General features: G+C 29.5%; 2 protein-coding genes across 3 annotated transcripts; one reads left to right on the top strand and one right to left on the bottom strand.

Annotated features, from left to right (window-relative positions):
* Positions 1-7,207: 7,207 nt before the first annotated feature.
* Positions 7,208-7,576, top strand: LOC105803306 (uncharacterized). Its single transcript, XM_012635412.1, has one exon. It carries the CDS (start codon positions 7,208-7,210, stop codon positions 7,574-7,576), a length of 369 nt encoding a protein of 122 aa, XP_012490866.1.
* A 5,611-nt stretch (positions 7,577-13,187) lies between these two features.
* LOC105771983 (homeobox protein knotted-1-like 3) lies at positions 13,188-15,897 on the bottom strand. Of its 2 annotated transcripts, none has more exons than XM_012593363.2 (5): positions 14,832-15,897; positions 14,337-14,457; positions 13,905-14,230; positions 13,702-13,838; positions 13,188-13,634 (listed from the first exon to the last, which is right to left on the bottom strand). In XM_012593363.2, exons 1-5 carry the CDS (start codon positions 15,552-15,554, stop codon positions 13,610-13,612), a joined length of 1,332 nt encoding a protein of 443 aa, XP_012448817.1. In that variant the 5' UTR covers positions 15,555-15,897; the 3' UTR covers positions 13,188-13,609. The 2 variants fall into 2 exon arrangements, with proteins under 2 accessions (XP_012448817.1, XP_012448852.1); XM_012593398.2 differs by having other exon boundaries at positions 13,188-13,626; positions 14,832-15,893.
* Between the last annotated feature and the right edge of the window lie 689 nt (positions 15,898-16,586).

Genomic DNA, 16,586 nt, shown 5'->3' with positions numbered 1-16,586 from the left:
TTGTCAAGGTACAGAGGCTAACATCATATTTTAACCTTTAATTAATTGTTAAAAATGATCATATAAGGCCAAACTTTTACGATAGTGTCGGAACAATAGCAAAACCTTTTCAAAATAGCTCAAATAAGAGCTTTTCAAATCTTGTTATCAAATTTAAATTATGATTTTCTTTTTTTTTTCTTTTCTTTTTAAGGTAATGTCATATATTCTTCATCATTTACCTAATTTTTACAAAATTGGGTTGAAGTGTGTAAAAAGCCCTTAGTTGATTACTTCCATAAAAGTTTGGCGCATATGTGAGCAACTCTTAAAAGGTTGAACACTAATTTGAGCATTTAGCCAACTAAAATTAACCAAATTAAAAAATACATGCTGAGATGTTCGGTGAAAATTAAGTGCTAAAAAAATAGGTGTTGAAATTTTTGTATTGAATTTTACAACTACTAAATTTATTTTAGAAAGTTTTTTGGTATACTGATAAAATTAAGTATGAAAAATAATTACGTTGTTTGATAAAATTAATCTTATTTTATTAAATTAATTATTTCTTAAATCTAATCTTATTAATATTATTATCTTATTTTGTATAGTTTGTCATAAAATTTAAATACAATAATTTAAATATCTTACTGTTTTACAAAATAAAAATAATTTATTTTTAAAAATAAAATTAATTCAACATTTGCAACGTTTTAAGTGATATTAATTGAAAAACAATAAGATTATTAAAAATCTTTATTTAATTAAACATAAAATTTTCAATTGTTAATAACAAACTTAAACCTGTTTTATTAAGTCATGCTACTATTTCAAACACCAAAATTGCTTCATAAAGACCAGATCCGGTTTTTCTTTCAAGACCGGGTCCGGACATATCTATCAATCCAATTTTTTATTTAAATATTTTATATATAATTAAAATTAAATAGAAATATTTTACTAATAAAAAATTTTACATTACTGGAACCCCTAGAATTTATATCAAACAACAACTTTTAATATATCATTAATAAAAGCATTTAACTGTTTGGCATAATAATTTATTAAAAGTACAATTTTATAAAAAAATAATTTTTTCTTCCTTTTGTTTTTATCAAATCATCCAAAATTGATGAGTAAAATTACTATTTGTTAACTTTCTTGACGTGGCATACATGTAGGTTGTCATGTGAATGAAATATTAGTAAGTACTTAATTTTTTAAAAATTAAAATTATAAAAATTATTTTGTAAAATTAAAATTTATTAAAATTATTAAAAAGTAAAAGGAATAATATTTTAATTTAAAATGCTTAATTAATTGTTAAAGTGATATATATGAACTACCACTTCAACAAAGTTAACAGATATTAAATAAAGGGTTAAAATAATTTTTTGTAAACTTAAAAGGCTTAATTGCATCAAAACCTTTAAATCAAAATATCATTCCAATTAACCCTTCACTCAATTTAGCTGTTAATTTTGATATTAAATGTGAGTTCGCATCTAGTTTTTTTTTTTTCATGTGGGATTTATAAAAAAATATTTAATTTAATATTATTGAGTATTTTTTTTGTGTCTCCCGTAGATGGTGGTATTTACCTATTTATATTATATGGGTATCGTTCATTGATATTACCTATTAGGTAGGTTCTATACATATAAACATGTATCCTACTCTAACCTTAATACGTGTTTATGCAGTCCTACGTGCGATCTCATGTATGACTTCACAGGAAAACATAAATACCCATCATGCAAGCTCGGTCCGCGAGATCGATGGAAACCAACTCATTTGAGCCGAACCCATTTTAGTATTAAATCGATGATAACAAGTATCATAACGAATACTAAAGCTGAAAATTAAACTAATATGATTTGAAGGTTTGAAATGAAGTTTTAATGACTGATTTAAAACATAACAAAAGATGCAAATAATCCAAAGGTAAAATGAATTGGAGTAAGTTTGGAAGTTAGGATGATGATAAATGGAACGGTCCACTCGTTTTAAAACATTAGGTGGGATTTAAGAAAATGGAGGACAACTTCAATCAATGACCTTTATAACATCTTTATTAAAAACAAAATTATGATTTTAGTCTCTTTATATCTTTAATTCACATTTATAACTATTTTGGTTAAAAGGCTAACATAAGCTATTCTTTAGACGTCAATATTTCAATCAAAATAATTCTTATTAAATTAAAATTTAAGGACTGAATCGTAAATGCTAACATATGAAAGAGACCAAATACATAATTTGGACATCTTTGAAATTAATTATGGGGGAAACGTGGTTTAGATTGGGGAGGTGAGGTAGGGTTTTGGTAAAGGAATCAATTCACATGCCAACTCTTAAATAAACTAAACTAAAAATAAGCAAGTCAAATTCCCAACTATATATATTCAGTGTTTATCCATACCTGTTCTATATGGGATTAAAAAATTCACTAACACTTCTATTTTCTTAGTTTATCATAAATATATTATATGTTAATCAGTTTCATTAAAATTTATTTTTATTTTTTGGTTAAATGAAAATCAGATCTCACCCATTTTAACCTTTATTAGTATCAGTATCACATATATAAAAACAACAAACATGTTAGCACTGTGGATAAACTAACCTTAAATATTCATAAGTGTTTTTTTTCTTTAAAATGGTGATTAGAGAAAAAAAGAAAGGCAGGGATAAGAAAGCTATAATAAAATTATAAGAAATGGGAAATAAATTGGTGGGAAAAAAACAATGGAAACTAGACTTGTTCATTGCTCAGATCGAGGTGAAATTTTAGTCTTGATTTTTAAGTTTAGGTCTGACTCAGTCTAAAAAAATGAGTCTAATATTTTGCTCAAATTTAGCCAGGATAAAAAAAAAAAACTAAAATCTGAGCCCAGTTGGCTTGTATTAAAATTTTTTATATTTTTATTTTTATATAAAAATATAATATATCAAATACACTAAAAGTATTAAAATATATGTTTTTTAACAAATTGAAAATAAATTAAAAAATATTTATACTTAAATAACACTAAGATAGGTGCAACTTAGTAAGCAAATGTCTCTAAAATAATAGCAAAATTAGAAATAAAACAAGAGTTATACAATATCTAAATAATAACAACAAAATCGTAGAAATATAATAACAAAATGACAACAAGACTATGACAAAACAACAATAATTTTTATTTTTTATAAATTCGGGTCAAGCCCGAGGAAAAAAGCTTACTCGAGGCTCGAATCGTTTATAAAACGAGCCTTATTTTTTTTTGTTCAAGCCTATGTTTTTCTCAAACCCTTCCACCTTCCGAATGGGTTTGTATTAGATTTTTTTTAGTGTATCAAATTTGACATATGCTATGCTATATTTGAATTAATTTTTCATGTCAAATGTTATGTTTATTTATTAATAAAATAAAATAAAAATAATTGTATTGATTAATGTTTTGGAGGCGTCTCTCTCTAATTTGCCCGTTGCTTTCTAGAAAGGCCCAAACCAGCAGTGAGAGGCGCAGTTTTCGAACAGGAGTGCATACTTTTGGGCCCATTCAGCATTTCAATCCAAGTTTTTCATTTATTACAATTGGACCCCAACCCATAGTCTTTATAAAAGAGGGCCTTTATTTTGGTTTTTTTTTTTTTTTTACATTTGGCCCCATAATCTTTCCCTGCTCACCCCAATTCAAAGGATTTCTTCATTCTAATTACCGGAGCATTTCATTTTATTTTTCTTATTCAATCACATTTCAAAATCATTTACCATGTCTCACTTAATATCATTAGACTACGATTTTATGCAGAATATTGATATTTTCTATAACTTTTAATTTAATTTAATTTTGTTATTATAAACTATTTATGTAAAGATTAAAATAATTCCTTTCCTTTTCACACTTTAGCCAAATAAGAAAAATTATTGAAAAATAAAACAGATAAGAGAGGTTAGATTCTTTTTCTTTACTTTCCTTTCTTTTTCTTTTTTAATCTTGTTTTATTATTATTTTTCTTTTTCTTTTTTGAGTGAGTTATAAGAGAAGAAACACAATTAATGCGACTTGAGCTCAGATAACACTTAAGACAATAAACACCTTGATCATCAGACCAACACATAGGATTCTATAAATACTTACAGGAGACTTCAATTTACAAGAGTTATGGTTTCAGGGGATATTTGTCATTATTCAATTGGTCAAATCCTCACGTAGAAAGGTATCTTGTGAAGAAGCTTGATAGGGTGTTGATCAATGAGCATCGGCACATCAACTGCTCATTCATATGTCGAAATCTTATCTCCTAAAGTATCTTACCCTTGTCCTGCTCTGCTAAATTTATAACATATATGTTAAATTTAAATATATTTTGATTAAGTTTTTCAACTTTATAAAATTTTATAATATGCATTTTAGTTTTTTGTCATATATTTAGTTTAGTATTATAAAAATTTCAAAATGAAGGACGAAATCAGTAAAATCATTTTGGGGTGGAAGTTTGGGTTTGAGTAAAAACTAAAATATTAATTGATATTTTGTACAAAATTCAAATATAAATTAAGTCAACTCTCTTTTATAACCAAATATAAAATATTAATTTTATAACTATTATAAAATTTTAATAATTTATTTGATTTAGACTAGACAGATCAAAATAAATAATTTAATTAATGAATTTAAGGTTTAAGATTTATGGTAGTAATCATATCTCCCTTTCGTCATTTTCTCTTTTTTTTTTTTTTTCCAGCTGTTTCTACCTTATCCGCGAAAAAAGAGGAAGGAAATATTGGAAGAAGAAAAGCGGTGGGTGATGTATAAGCAAAAAGAAAAGGAGATAGAGCATCGGTGGACGGCGGGCATCGAGACCCCACGTACGGCTCGCCTCCTCGACTATGCTGTGTGCATGCATCCACACCTCAACCGTAACTGTTATTTCACAACGGATCCATGCCAAATTCCCTGACCATATGCCACGTTCCCCACCCAAACTCGTGATCCTAAAAAGGGCACCAAAATCCAAAAAGCCCGAATCTATTCACCTTTTTTTTATTGTCGTCGAAGAATCCAGTCACCTTTCACTTTTATGTCTTTCATTAGTTTATTAAATGATCTGTAAAGAGAGTAAAATCAGCGGTCCACGCATTGCATTCGCATCCTTATCCTCAATCCACGCATTGCCTACGTCCTCTTTTGTTCATTTCAGTCAGTACTTGGATATAAGTTAATCAAAAAGCACCTCCTCCTTCACTTTACTATTTTGACTCCTTTTTCTAACCTATTGCTGCGCTCAGCCGAGGACAATATAGCACATTTTAAGGGCAATTTTGACTTTCAACCATTAAACTTCAGGTGTATGTTCAAATAGTATAATTTAATTTAATTTCTATATTTATTAATCAACAATTACAATATCAAGGATCTATACCTTTTAGTGGTGTAATAATATCCTACATTTATAAATACGGTGGTTATAATTCGGTTAAAATTAAATTAATCGACTGAACCAATCTAATTCAATTAATCGATTAGTGGCTGAAATTAGTGTGGTCGAAGTTAATTAATGATTTTTTAAATTTTAGTTATCGATTAATTCGGTTTAAAATCAGGTAATTAACCGAATTAACCAATTAACCCAAATATCTGTTATTTTCAAGACTCATATAATGTTTCTAATATCTTATTTGTTGTTTTCACCTCCATTTAAAGTTTTTGAACTATTAAATAAAAGAAAATAAATATTAAAATGTATTTTTAATATGTTTTATACTTATTTTAACCAAAAGATAAAAACATATAAAATTCGGTTAATTCGATTAACCTACCAAACATCCAAAATTTTCAATTCGATTAATATATTTAAAAAAACTTTATTTTGATTAACAATTAAAATTATTGCATTTCGAATAATTTAATTCATAAAAATTCAATTTGTATATTAACCGAGCCACCTTATTGGTAAAGCATATAAATGGATAATCAGTTTATATATATAAAATACAACCCATGAATTTAGTATTTAAAACAGTGCAAAAGTTGGAGATCTGAACGAAGAAGGTTGCTTCTTTTCATTAATCTCATAAAATTATATATGAATTTTAATTTTATGTAATTTTAAATATGAAATTTTAATTTGATTTAAATTTTTAAATTATTAACATAATTATTAATATAATATAATTTTATGTTTATATCTGCATACATAAATAATTATATTTATCTAATATAAAAATAAATTAATATATTTATTTCTTTAAATGTGTATGATTAAGTCAAAATTAAAGTTTCACATATACTTTTAAACCACAAGCAAAGTTTCATGTGTATAATTATATCAAATCAAAATTTATGTATCAAATTACACATTAAACTAAAGTTCATGTATATTTTTAGATTTATCCCCATTAAAACATAAAGACTAAGACCTGTTTGATAAAATATTTAAAAATTCAATTAATTGAAAATTAATATTTCCAGTTTTTAAACATGTTTGATAACCATCAATAAAAACTATTAGATAAAGTTTCTGAAAAAAAAAGGTAAAAAATGATAAGTAGATAGGGACCTACTTATCACTTAACAGAGGATAAATTTAATGATTTGTTTTATTTTATTTAAAATTGTATTACCTTTTTTATCAAAAATCTAATTATATTCCTATAGCTGTTTCCCAACCTTTAAATAGAAGGATAATGAGTTCCAACGTACTAAAACTCATGTCCTCTTGTACTGACAATAATGATTATGTCAATCGAGTTAAAACACAATCTGCAATTTCATATTTAATTTTGAATACTCTTTTTTTTTAACTTATTTTTTTTAGCATTTAATTTTTAAGTTTAAATGTATAGGAGAAAATCACAATTTGATCCATACATAATTACCAATTTATCCTCAGGAAAATCTCACGCGGTTTTAACTTTTGATACCTAAAAAAAAACGGGAAAAGAAAAAAAAACCACTAGCCAGTGGTACCACGCTCCACCCACGGTTTTTTATACTTTTTGGTCACACTCTCCAGCTAACTGCCTTTACTTTATACTCGCCACCAGAGTGGAGTCTTATCCGTCTATTTATTTCTTTATTTTTCCGCTCAACCTATATATACTCACCTTCCCCGCCCCCATTTCTCCCATCACCATTTCCAAATTTATCAGATCAAACCAGCAAAGCAAATCTAGTGCAAAGTTTACAACGAAAACTGCATTTCAACATTGGCAAGAGAGAGATTGAAAGAGAAGATGAGATCGTCGATCTGTTGCTTTTGTTCGACGGTGCCGCATACCGAAGACGTTGATGAATTTGAGCAGTTGGAGGAGGTGAAGTCCTCGAGGTCGACGCCTAGATCGCCTTACTTGATTAAGGAAAAATGCAGGAACCTAATGGCTTGGATCGGGAAAGGAGGGCACAAGCACTACGCCTCCTCTGATTTCAGTTACGATCCCATGAGCTACGCGCTAAATTTCGAGGACGAGTCGAGTCGAGCTGACGAGCTTCCTTTCGTCAACTTCTCGTCCCGACTCCGATCTACGCCGGACCGGTTACCGGCGATCAAGCACTTAGGTGAAACGCAGGTGCCGGTAAGGCGGGAAGTCTGTGCGTACAGTTGAGGAAAAGCGATACAACAATTATAACTGGATTAGATTGGATTTCTAATTTCTATTGGTAACTATGTGATATTTTAGAGATTGTAAAGTACGGTAGGGTGACCGAATTCATCCTGCAAATTTATGTACACAGATTTTAAGATTAAAATGTGAAGTTTCTACGGCCAATTGAAGTTTAAAGGAAAATGATAGAATTTAAATTTAAACCTCAGCACTATCTTTGGATTAGAGTTTTATAGCATACGTGGCTTTCTTTATTTTACTCTAAACTAGGGGTAATTTATTTTGATAAAACAGTGTTGTATTTTATTAACCATAAATACAACTTGGACTAGAATCCAAACCTGAATCTTGTCAAAAGAAATAGAATATTTGCCAAGCTTATGAGCTTCCATTCCATAATGTTTGATAATGGGTATTGTTGGGCCAAGGATTGAATAGAAAATAAAAGGGAAATTTGAGAAAGTGTAAGCCTAGGACTTGATTGAAAGAAGAGAAAAATTTGGAGTCTTTATGAAGCTATTAGCCCAAGGGCTTAATAGCCAAAAAGAGAAGAGAAGAAGAAATCACGACTTCTTTCCATTGGGTGCTGTGAGCTGTCGTTCCATTTTTTTTTTTAAGAGTAGAAGCCGTAGTTTCATCCTTTTGATTTCCCCTTTTGCTGAAAAACTAGATTCGAGAGAGGAAAACTCGGTTTTTGTTCTTCTTACATGATTCATAACCATAAAAGTCTTTAGAAAAGAAAAATTGTTATCATACTCACTATTACGTACTCATAATTCGATTGGGTCTCGGTTAGATTTTACACTATTTACGTATCAAGTTTGCACATCAAGGTTGCTTAACATCATGGGTTCCCAAGATGTGGGCTCACATGCTATTGTTAGGTGAATCCACATCGCATAAACATGTGTTAAATCTAGAGTAGGATATATGTTAGCTTGCATTGAACTTACCTAAGATATCATCCCCACCCATTAATCGGCCCCATTGTCGAAAATCCATCAGAGAGGAGGGAGCTCGAATTTTTGCGAATGAATTTGAGATTTTATGGAGTTTATGTACTGGTAAAAAGAATTGCCTGATAAAACAAGATTTAGTTAGCGTTCATAAAAGTTTAAATTGAAGCATGTACTTAGGATTGTTTGAGTCTTGAAATTTTGATCGTTAAATGTTTAGGTTTAGTTTCATGGATTTGGCCTATTAACCTATTAATATGATTTCAAATTTACGTTAAAGATTTTAATGAAATTTTAAAATCACGTTTAAAATTTCTTATCTTTTCGAACACGTGATATTCATTCAAAAATCTCTCGTGTGATAGTAAAAAAAAATTGACTATCGTTCATATCGTGTGGATTATGTAGAGATCATAATATGAAAAGTTGCAACTGCAATTCGATATTTGTATTGTGAATATATTGCCAAGAACAAAATCGTTTGTTCGAATCAACCAATGGGTCGAATTTGTCTACTAAAAAGAAAGATGGTATTTTTCAAACCATTTTCTATCTTTGATCTGCCAATCATATTTGCTTTTTTTAACAGAATATCTAAAATTATCCATAACCCCTCCCTAACCTATAAATAGGAGAATAATACGCTTCAGCGTACTCGAACTCACGTCCTCCTGCATTAACAATAATACCCATACTGATCGAACTAAGACCCATCCAACATTAATATAGTTCTTTTAGCCTTAGTTTTATCAATAAATAAATTCACATATATAACTTTGCAAATATATATTTTTTACATAAACTTTGCAATTAGTGAAGTGGACCGCTAAAAGAAATCATATCAATCCTTCATGGGAATTCGATTGAATTAAAGTTCAACTTATTCTAGCCCATCATAAAATTAGGTTATTCTATTTTATGTATAAATATTAAATTTATACATGAATTTTGGTCTAATATTCAATTTGATACAATTATGCACTTGAATTATGGTTCATATTTATACATAAAATTTTAATTTTGATTCAATTGTGCACATTTAAAGAAATGAATACATACATTCATTTTCGGATCGGATTAATATAATTGTGTGTAGACAATATATCAACATAAAATTGTGCTAGTTTAATGATGTTGTTAGTGGTTTGTGAAAATCGAATCAAACCAAATTTTTATATATAAAATTACACAAAATTAAAATCAATGTAAAACATTACATATTAAAATGTTTTCCGTAAAATGATTTCGGAAAATGTTTTACTTTTCTATAAAATGATTTACTAGAAAATATTTTTACATTGTTTGTGATTTCAAAATTATTTTTAGGAAAAGTTGTTTTACATTTATTAATATATATTAATAAATTTTATATTTTAAATTGTTTTAACATATATTGCAATGATTTATTTATAATAATATTCAATTATTAAGCTACAATATTAATCGTTATAAATTGAAAAAACTAATATCAAATAAATTATTTGTAATTGTGTTAAAAAACAAGTATTGAATAATTAAAAAACAAGTTCTTGGAAAATCGATAAATGAAGCGTTTTCTACGGAAATGAAGGAAGGAATGAATGAGGCGATAGAGAGGAGAGCGGAAAATGTCTTACGGAAATTGAAAGGGTAAGACATTTTCCCTAAAATGTAACCCATTTTCCCTTGTTTTGGAGTTCATTTTCCAAATGGAAAATGTTTTCCGTCAATCAAAGGCTGAAAAAGTTGGAAATGATTTTCCAAAAAATTAATTCCGTCAATCAAACAGACCCTAAATTAAAATTCATATACAACTTTGATATTTATCCCTTTTAATCTATTATAGAATTTCAGTCAAAACTTGTATGCAGAGTTATTCAACTCCTAAGGGATTACAGCTTGACACATTTCAAGCTTCTTTATGTATTATTTATTAATTTTAACTTTTTTTTTAATAATTGAAAAGGGAATGAAATTGTTTAAGAATGAAATTAAGTTTTCATATGTACAACATAATATTTTTGTTATTAATTTTAATATTTATCAATAATATTATACATTAAAATATATTTTAGAATGCAAATACATATTATAAATTTGAATGGTATGATATATAAATAAAATTTTATTATAAATTTAATTTATATATTATTTAATAAAATTGAAATTAATCTATTATTAATTAATTTAAAATTTTAAATCTTTCAAAAGAATAAATGGTTTTTTATAAATCTAATTTTATATTATTTAATAAAATTTAACTTAATCTATTATTAATTAAGTGAAAAATTATAAATAATTTATAAACAACAGCTACTAAGCGGGCTTTAAATTCTAGTAGTATTCGAATCCAACTTACTGTAGCCCATTATAAATCAAGTTTTAAGATTGAATCCATTGAATTTTAAGTGCTTTTGTTTTTCAATTATGATCATAAATTATATATTATATATTTATAGCAACATTTGAAATTTAAAATTTAAAAAATTATTTTAAAAATTTGTAATTATAGTAACATTTGAAGTTTAAAATCATATTTGACTGTTATAAGTGAAAATTACTTGAAACTTTTACTTAATTTTTCACCTCATAGAAAATAAAAATATTTAAATTAAAAACTTCAAATATATTAATATTTTATTGAATGGCTATCAACAAAGTTATTAAAGATATCTTTTACCCCAAGTTGTGTCATATTGGCTAGGCATTCACTTTCTTCAAAAACAATTCGGGTTCAAATCACAGTTGCATCAATTAATGAAATTATGAGATTCAAATGTTTCAAATTTATAATAAATACGAAACTCAAATAATTTATTGAAATGAGATTTTAATATAATTGGCTGCAGATCTCGTTGTTCTCTTGAAATTTAGTCTCTATACTTTGATTTCGAGACATTGAGTCTCTACACTTTTTTTATCCAAGAACCTTGGTCCTTCTGTCTATTTTTGTCGTTAAAGTTATTAATGTAGTAGTTAAAAAATGGTCCTTATTCTTTAACCTACATTTTTTAAATCTATTTTTTTCTTCATATTTTAGATAAAAGCATAAAAAAATAAAAATTATGAAAAATAAAACACTCTTTAAAATTCTAAAATAATAAATATTTGAAAGAATCATTTTTAAAAAATTAAAATTATTAAAATTTTCAAAAAATAAATTACAAAATTAAAAAAAAAAGAAGAAAGAAGAAGAAGTCAATTCTTAAATAGCAATAAGAAGTGTTCATAGCCGTGTAATCCAACCAACTTGATTAGCTTGACTCGTTTTGGAGCAGGCTATGACCTATATTTTTAACTTTGGGCTAGCTTGGCTTCGCCCATTTTAATGTTTTTAATAATAAAAAAAATTAAAAATATATCAATATTATTTTTATAATTAAATTTAAATATAAAAAAATTGTTATCATTTTTAAGTAGTGAGATGGTCCATTTGTATTATAAATGATAATTGTTATAAAAGGGTGATATAATGGATGCATGTTTATAAGTTTAAAGCCCAAAATGAAGTCCAATAGGCCCAAAAATGATGATAAACCGAAATCAAAGCGGAAGATGCAGTGAGTGCACAAAAGTCGAATCACCTAAATAACGCACCTAAATAAATTTGCATTAAAAGCTTGTAATAAACAGGGAATATCTTTTTAACTTGTATCAGTCGAAAGCTATTTTTCTCATTCTCTTCTATAGTTCTAGTTTTTTTTTTCATGAAAAAATTTCGAATATCATGAACTTACGAACCAAAAATCCAAATAGTTTTTTTCTCTAATCTCCAACACTGACTCATGGGTACTAATCCAACCTATTGATCATTGAATCGTCGCTTAGAATTCGCTAACAAATTTAAAACAAAAAAATCTCAACAGTTCAAAGACTTAAATAAAAACTGTTGAATAGTTGAATAACTTAAATGAAAACCTTCGAATAATTTAGTGATAATTTTGTAACTTTTTGAAGTTGAGTGAACAGAATATAAACTTACTAATAATTTTAATGATTTTTATGTAGTTTACCTAAAATAATATAATAAAGGAATTTTGTTAAATTAAATTAATGATTTTTAAAATTAAAAAAAGAGAGCTTATGTGCTTAATTTAATCGCATTAAAGCCATCTAGATAAACGTATCAACATTCACTTTTTTCCTCTAAAACAGTGTTAAAAGAATTTTATAACCTCAAGTTCAAAAATCTTAAAATATTTTATTCAAACATTTTATTTGCTTATTTTTGCTTTCTACACTAAGTAATATTAGTAACATGATAAAAAATTATTTTAAAAGTGCCACGTGGTTCGGTAATCAATTGAGTTTTAAATATTAAATTCAAAAATAAGAGATTAAATTCCTAAGATTAAAGGCAGAGAAACTATAATAAATAATAAGACACATTGTATTCTTAAAGGGAGGACTTGTGTTCGAACATTGGAGACTACATTATTGATAGCGGAAACCATGAACCATGGAAAGATTTAATTTTTATGGACAAATGACTAAATTTCAAATGCGAGAAAAGTATAAAGAGTAGAAGCGTAATTAAGAGATTAGGAATTAAATTGGAGTTTAGAAATACAAGTGTCTGACATGGCATTGGAAAATTGATGAAAAAAAGCTTATAAGCCATCATCATGCACAGTCTGCTACACCCTAAAAGCCAAAAAGGAATGAAGTAAAAGAGAGAGAGCAAAGACCTAATTTTACTCTGCATTACAATGTCAAAAAGGCTACAATGATCTACCATGGCCGTAACCAAGTATAAAGTTTATTACACTGTACACTCCCAATTTATTCACATCTATATGAAAGAGACATACATACCAAAAATCATAATCTACCAACGCAACTACAATTTCATCCAATTAAAAGTAACACTAGTTATAATTTTCCTAAACTTCCCTACCAATACCTCCGATCTCGCATACCTGCAAAATGGCCTAATATCAGCTTCATCGCCCGTGTTAGCCGGTTTCTCATGTTGCAGCAAAATCTGATCCTCGCCTTATAAGCCTCTGCTGCAGTTCCACTAAAAGCCTATATATCTTGTGATCTATATAAGAAGTAATGTTGGGTTTAATCTTTGATTTGGTTTAACACGAACCGATCACCTTATGTTTTCACCTGCATTACTTTTGTTTTCAAATTTAGGTTGTTGCTAAAGCTTTCAAAACCAAGATGTGCTTTGTTGAGCATTACCTTTTACGTTTGCTCTTGGAGACGGTGGAAGTCGATGGATTGCTATGCCAGTTCCTCTTCCTTTGATTGATGAACCAATTGTTTATCTGTTTTAACTGTAAACCTGTTTCTTGAACCAACCTTGCCTTATCTTCCTCCTGCAAAAGAAAAATTAGTTAACATTTAGAGTTTAATTAAAGAGATCTTGGTGAAGCAGCACTTACAGTAGGGTAAGGCCACTTGGAATGTGACTGCCACCAAGCTTTTAAAACCGATGTTGTATCGCCGGGAAGTTTTCCGGCCCTTCTTTTTCGCAAAATTTCCTCCCTTATGTCCACGATCTTCTCCTTGTAACCCTGTTTGAGTTCATGTTTGAGTTCATGCCTCACACGCTCCATCAAAGACCTTTCACTCTCTGTTGGGATCAAAGGTCCAAACCCCATTGAATCTGTACCATCCAAACTTGCATCAAACAAGTTGGCATCACTGTCGACTTGGTCATCATCATCATCAGACATTGTAGCACCTGTTCCTTCCCCTGGGGAAACACCTGTTTTACGTAATCACAGCAGAGATTATATATAACATGATTCAGCGTTTCACGTTTTTAATTTAAATATGAAAGCAGAGGATTATAGACATAAATGCATAATTACCTGTTAAGCTTTGTAAGGATTGTTCAATCTCCCAGCAAGCCATCACTGCTTCCATCGCATGGACACGAACATGTTGTTGTAATTGTTCTTTAAACGAACATAACAACAGAACATAATGCGTCTGCATTACCAAGGAAGCGAAATTTTTAAAAAATGTCCTGCTTATCACAAAAAGGAATTGTCGGTGCATCCCAACCCAATGAATCAATCGCCATTAATGTCAACAGAATTGCTAAAACGAGTGTCATCATCAGTTGAATCAAGAACAAAAAGGGCTAAAAAAGGGCTGAAAAATTCAGACAGCCTTAAAAACAACAACAATCAGTGGACACCCAAAGAAGCAGTTAATTGTCTGTGTTTTTTCTCCTGGCATGGAGTTAATGAGTTATTGATTGCCACTAAGGGTAAAGGTGAATTAAATTTCAAATAAAAACGAAAACCAGAAGAGGGAATAATAATGGAATGGAAGGAGCTTGAATAATAGTGGCGGCATACCATGAACTGATCGAGTTCTTTGTCATCACTAACCAAGCCCTGCGACCCTCCACCGAGAGCTGAGTATTTAGCCACCACATGCTGCGACTGAGCCAGCTGAGCGTCGATCCTCGGAAGCTGATCCACTGGCGTGGCGATCCTAAGGCACGCCACGTGTGCTGACAATAGTTGCTCGTAAAATGGGTGAGCTAGAATCTCTGCCTTGTATCTCGCATTTTGCCAATTCACAATCCCATCTCCGCCTCCTCCTCCTCCACTCTCCACCACCACGCCTTCGCTCTTATTATTATTCATAGTCTCGCTGATGCTGTTCTTCAAATCACCCGATTCCACGGCCATAACACCTCCTCCTACCGCAGCTGCTGCCACCGCAGCTGCTGCCGCCGCAGCCGCGTCGTCGATGACGTTGCTGTGGTTTCGATGAAGAAGCGAAGAGGATGAACGGGAGAGCATCGGGTTAGGAGCTTGGGAAGCCGCGGTGGAGTCGGAAGCAGTTGTAGTAGTATGAAGGTTAAGAAAGTTAGGGTGGGAGAAGTGCGGGTGGGGTTGCGGTGGTTGCGGCTGTTGGGGACGGAGAAGGGCGGAGTTTAACCAATTGGGAGCGGCGGTTTCCTGAAGTTGGTCGCCTTGCTGGGTTTGGTTGGGTTGTTGCTGTTGCTGGTCGGTAAAGTGATGGAGAGGAAGGTCTTGAGAAAGGTGGGTGCTGCTATGGTGAAACGCCATGTATGTACCCTGTTTCCTTTTCCTTTTTCCTCTAAACGTATTCGAAAGAGATATATCGATGAAGAAGACGACGACGACGATGATTATGAATTCATGGTCTGATAGAGAGAGAGAGAAAAACGAAGAAAATGATGACAAAGACAGCTTTTAAAAAAAAATTTACAGTCTCATTAACTTAAAAGATACACTCTTTGTCTAGCAAAATAAAAATAAAAATAAAGGCTAGGGCTTTGAGAGAGGATATATGTTGGCAGAGAAAGGAAGAAAATATGTGATTATTATTAGTAGTCAATTACTGTAAGAAACGTGCTATAGAGAGTTTGAGAGATAGGGAAGAAGGACAAGCTGTTTTGAAGAAAAAGCGGTTTTCAGGTGAAGAAATCAGCTTATTATCATGAATAAAATGCTGGTGGTTTATGTGGAGGGGTGGGGGACCATTATTATTATTATTATTAGGGTTGAGTAAGAAAATTCGAGAAATAAAAAATTATTTCGGATCGAAATCTTTGAATGATTTATGAAATAAATATTAAAAAATTGTGATTATTTGAATTGAATTAAATGTTATTTTTATTTAATTTATAATTAATTTTATTTTTATGACTTAAAATAAATATTTTATAAAAATATGAATATTTGTTTTAAAAAAATTAGACAATATTATTTGCCAACCAAAATGTAAAATTCAAACAATTTAGAACCGATTTTCCAATATAGAAACTTATTTTGACTTTTTGTGTGTATTATCAAAGCGTTTACATGATTGTGATCTTTTTTTTTTTAATTACAAATAAATTTTTATATTAGTCTTTGCTAAATAAACTACCAACAGTATTGCTTTGTCATTTTCTTCCTAATCCGAAAAGACTAGGTGGGTAGAAATAAAAGGTATGGAGAATTTGCGTGGAACTTCCTGCGTCGTTGATCGATTGAAAGGCTTTTATGATTGATTTTGATCTGACGGTTCAAATCTGTCACCGTGGCGATCTCTCTCGCGGGGACGGGGGGACCAGACTCTTAAGTTGAAACGTG

The sequence above is a fragment of the Gossypium raimondii genome, chromosome 7 (genome assembly GCF_025698545.1).
Source record: "Gossypium raimondii isolate GPD5lz chromosome 7, ASM2569854v1, whole genome shotgun sequence".
NCBI lineage: Eukaryota > Viridiplantae > Streptophyta > Magnoliopsida > Malvales > Malvaceae > Gossypium > Gossypium raimondii.
The sequence above is the reverse complement of the archived record's forward strand: the minus strand, read 5'-3'. Positions and strand labels throughout refer to the sequence as shown.

Coding starts and splice junctions, on each gene's coding strand:
- LOC105803306 (XM_012635412.1), top strand. CDS start 7,208: ATGAGATCGTCGATCTGTTGCTTTTGTTCGACGGTGCCGCATACCGAA.
- LOC105771983 (XM_012593363.2), bottom strand. CDS start 15,554: ATGGCGTTTCACCATAGCAGCACCCACCTTTCTCAAGACCTTCCTCTC. Junction 14,458..14,831: donor AAGAACTCGATCAGTTCATG/GTATGCCGCCAC, acceptor TTGGTAATGCAG/ACGCATTATGTTCTGTTGTT. Junction 13,635..13,701: donor TCCAAGAGCAAACGTAAAAG/GTAATGCTCAAC, acceptor TGAAAACAAAAG/TAATGCAGGTGAAAACATAA.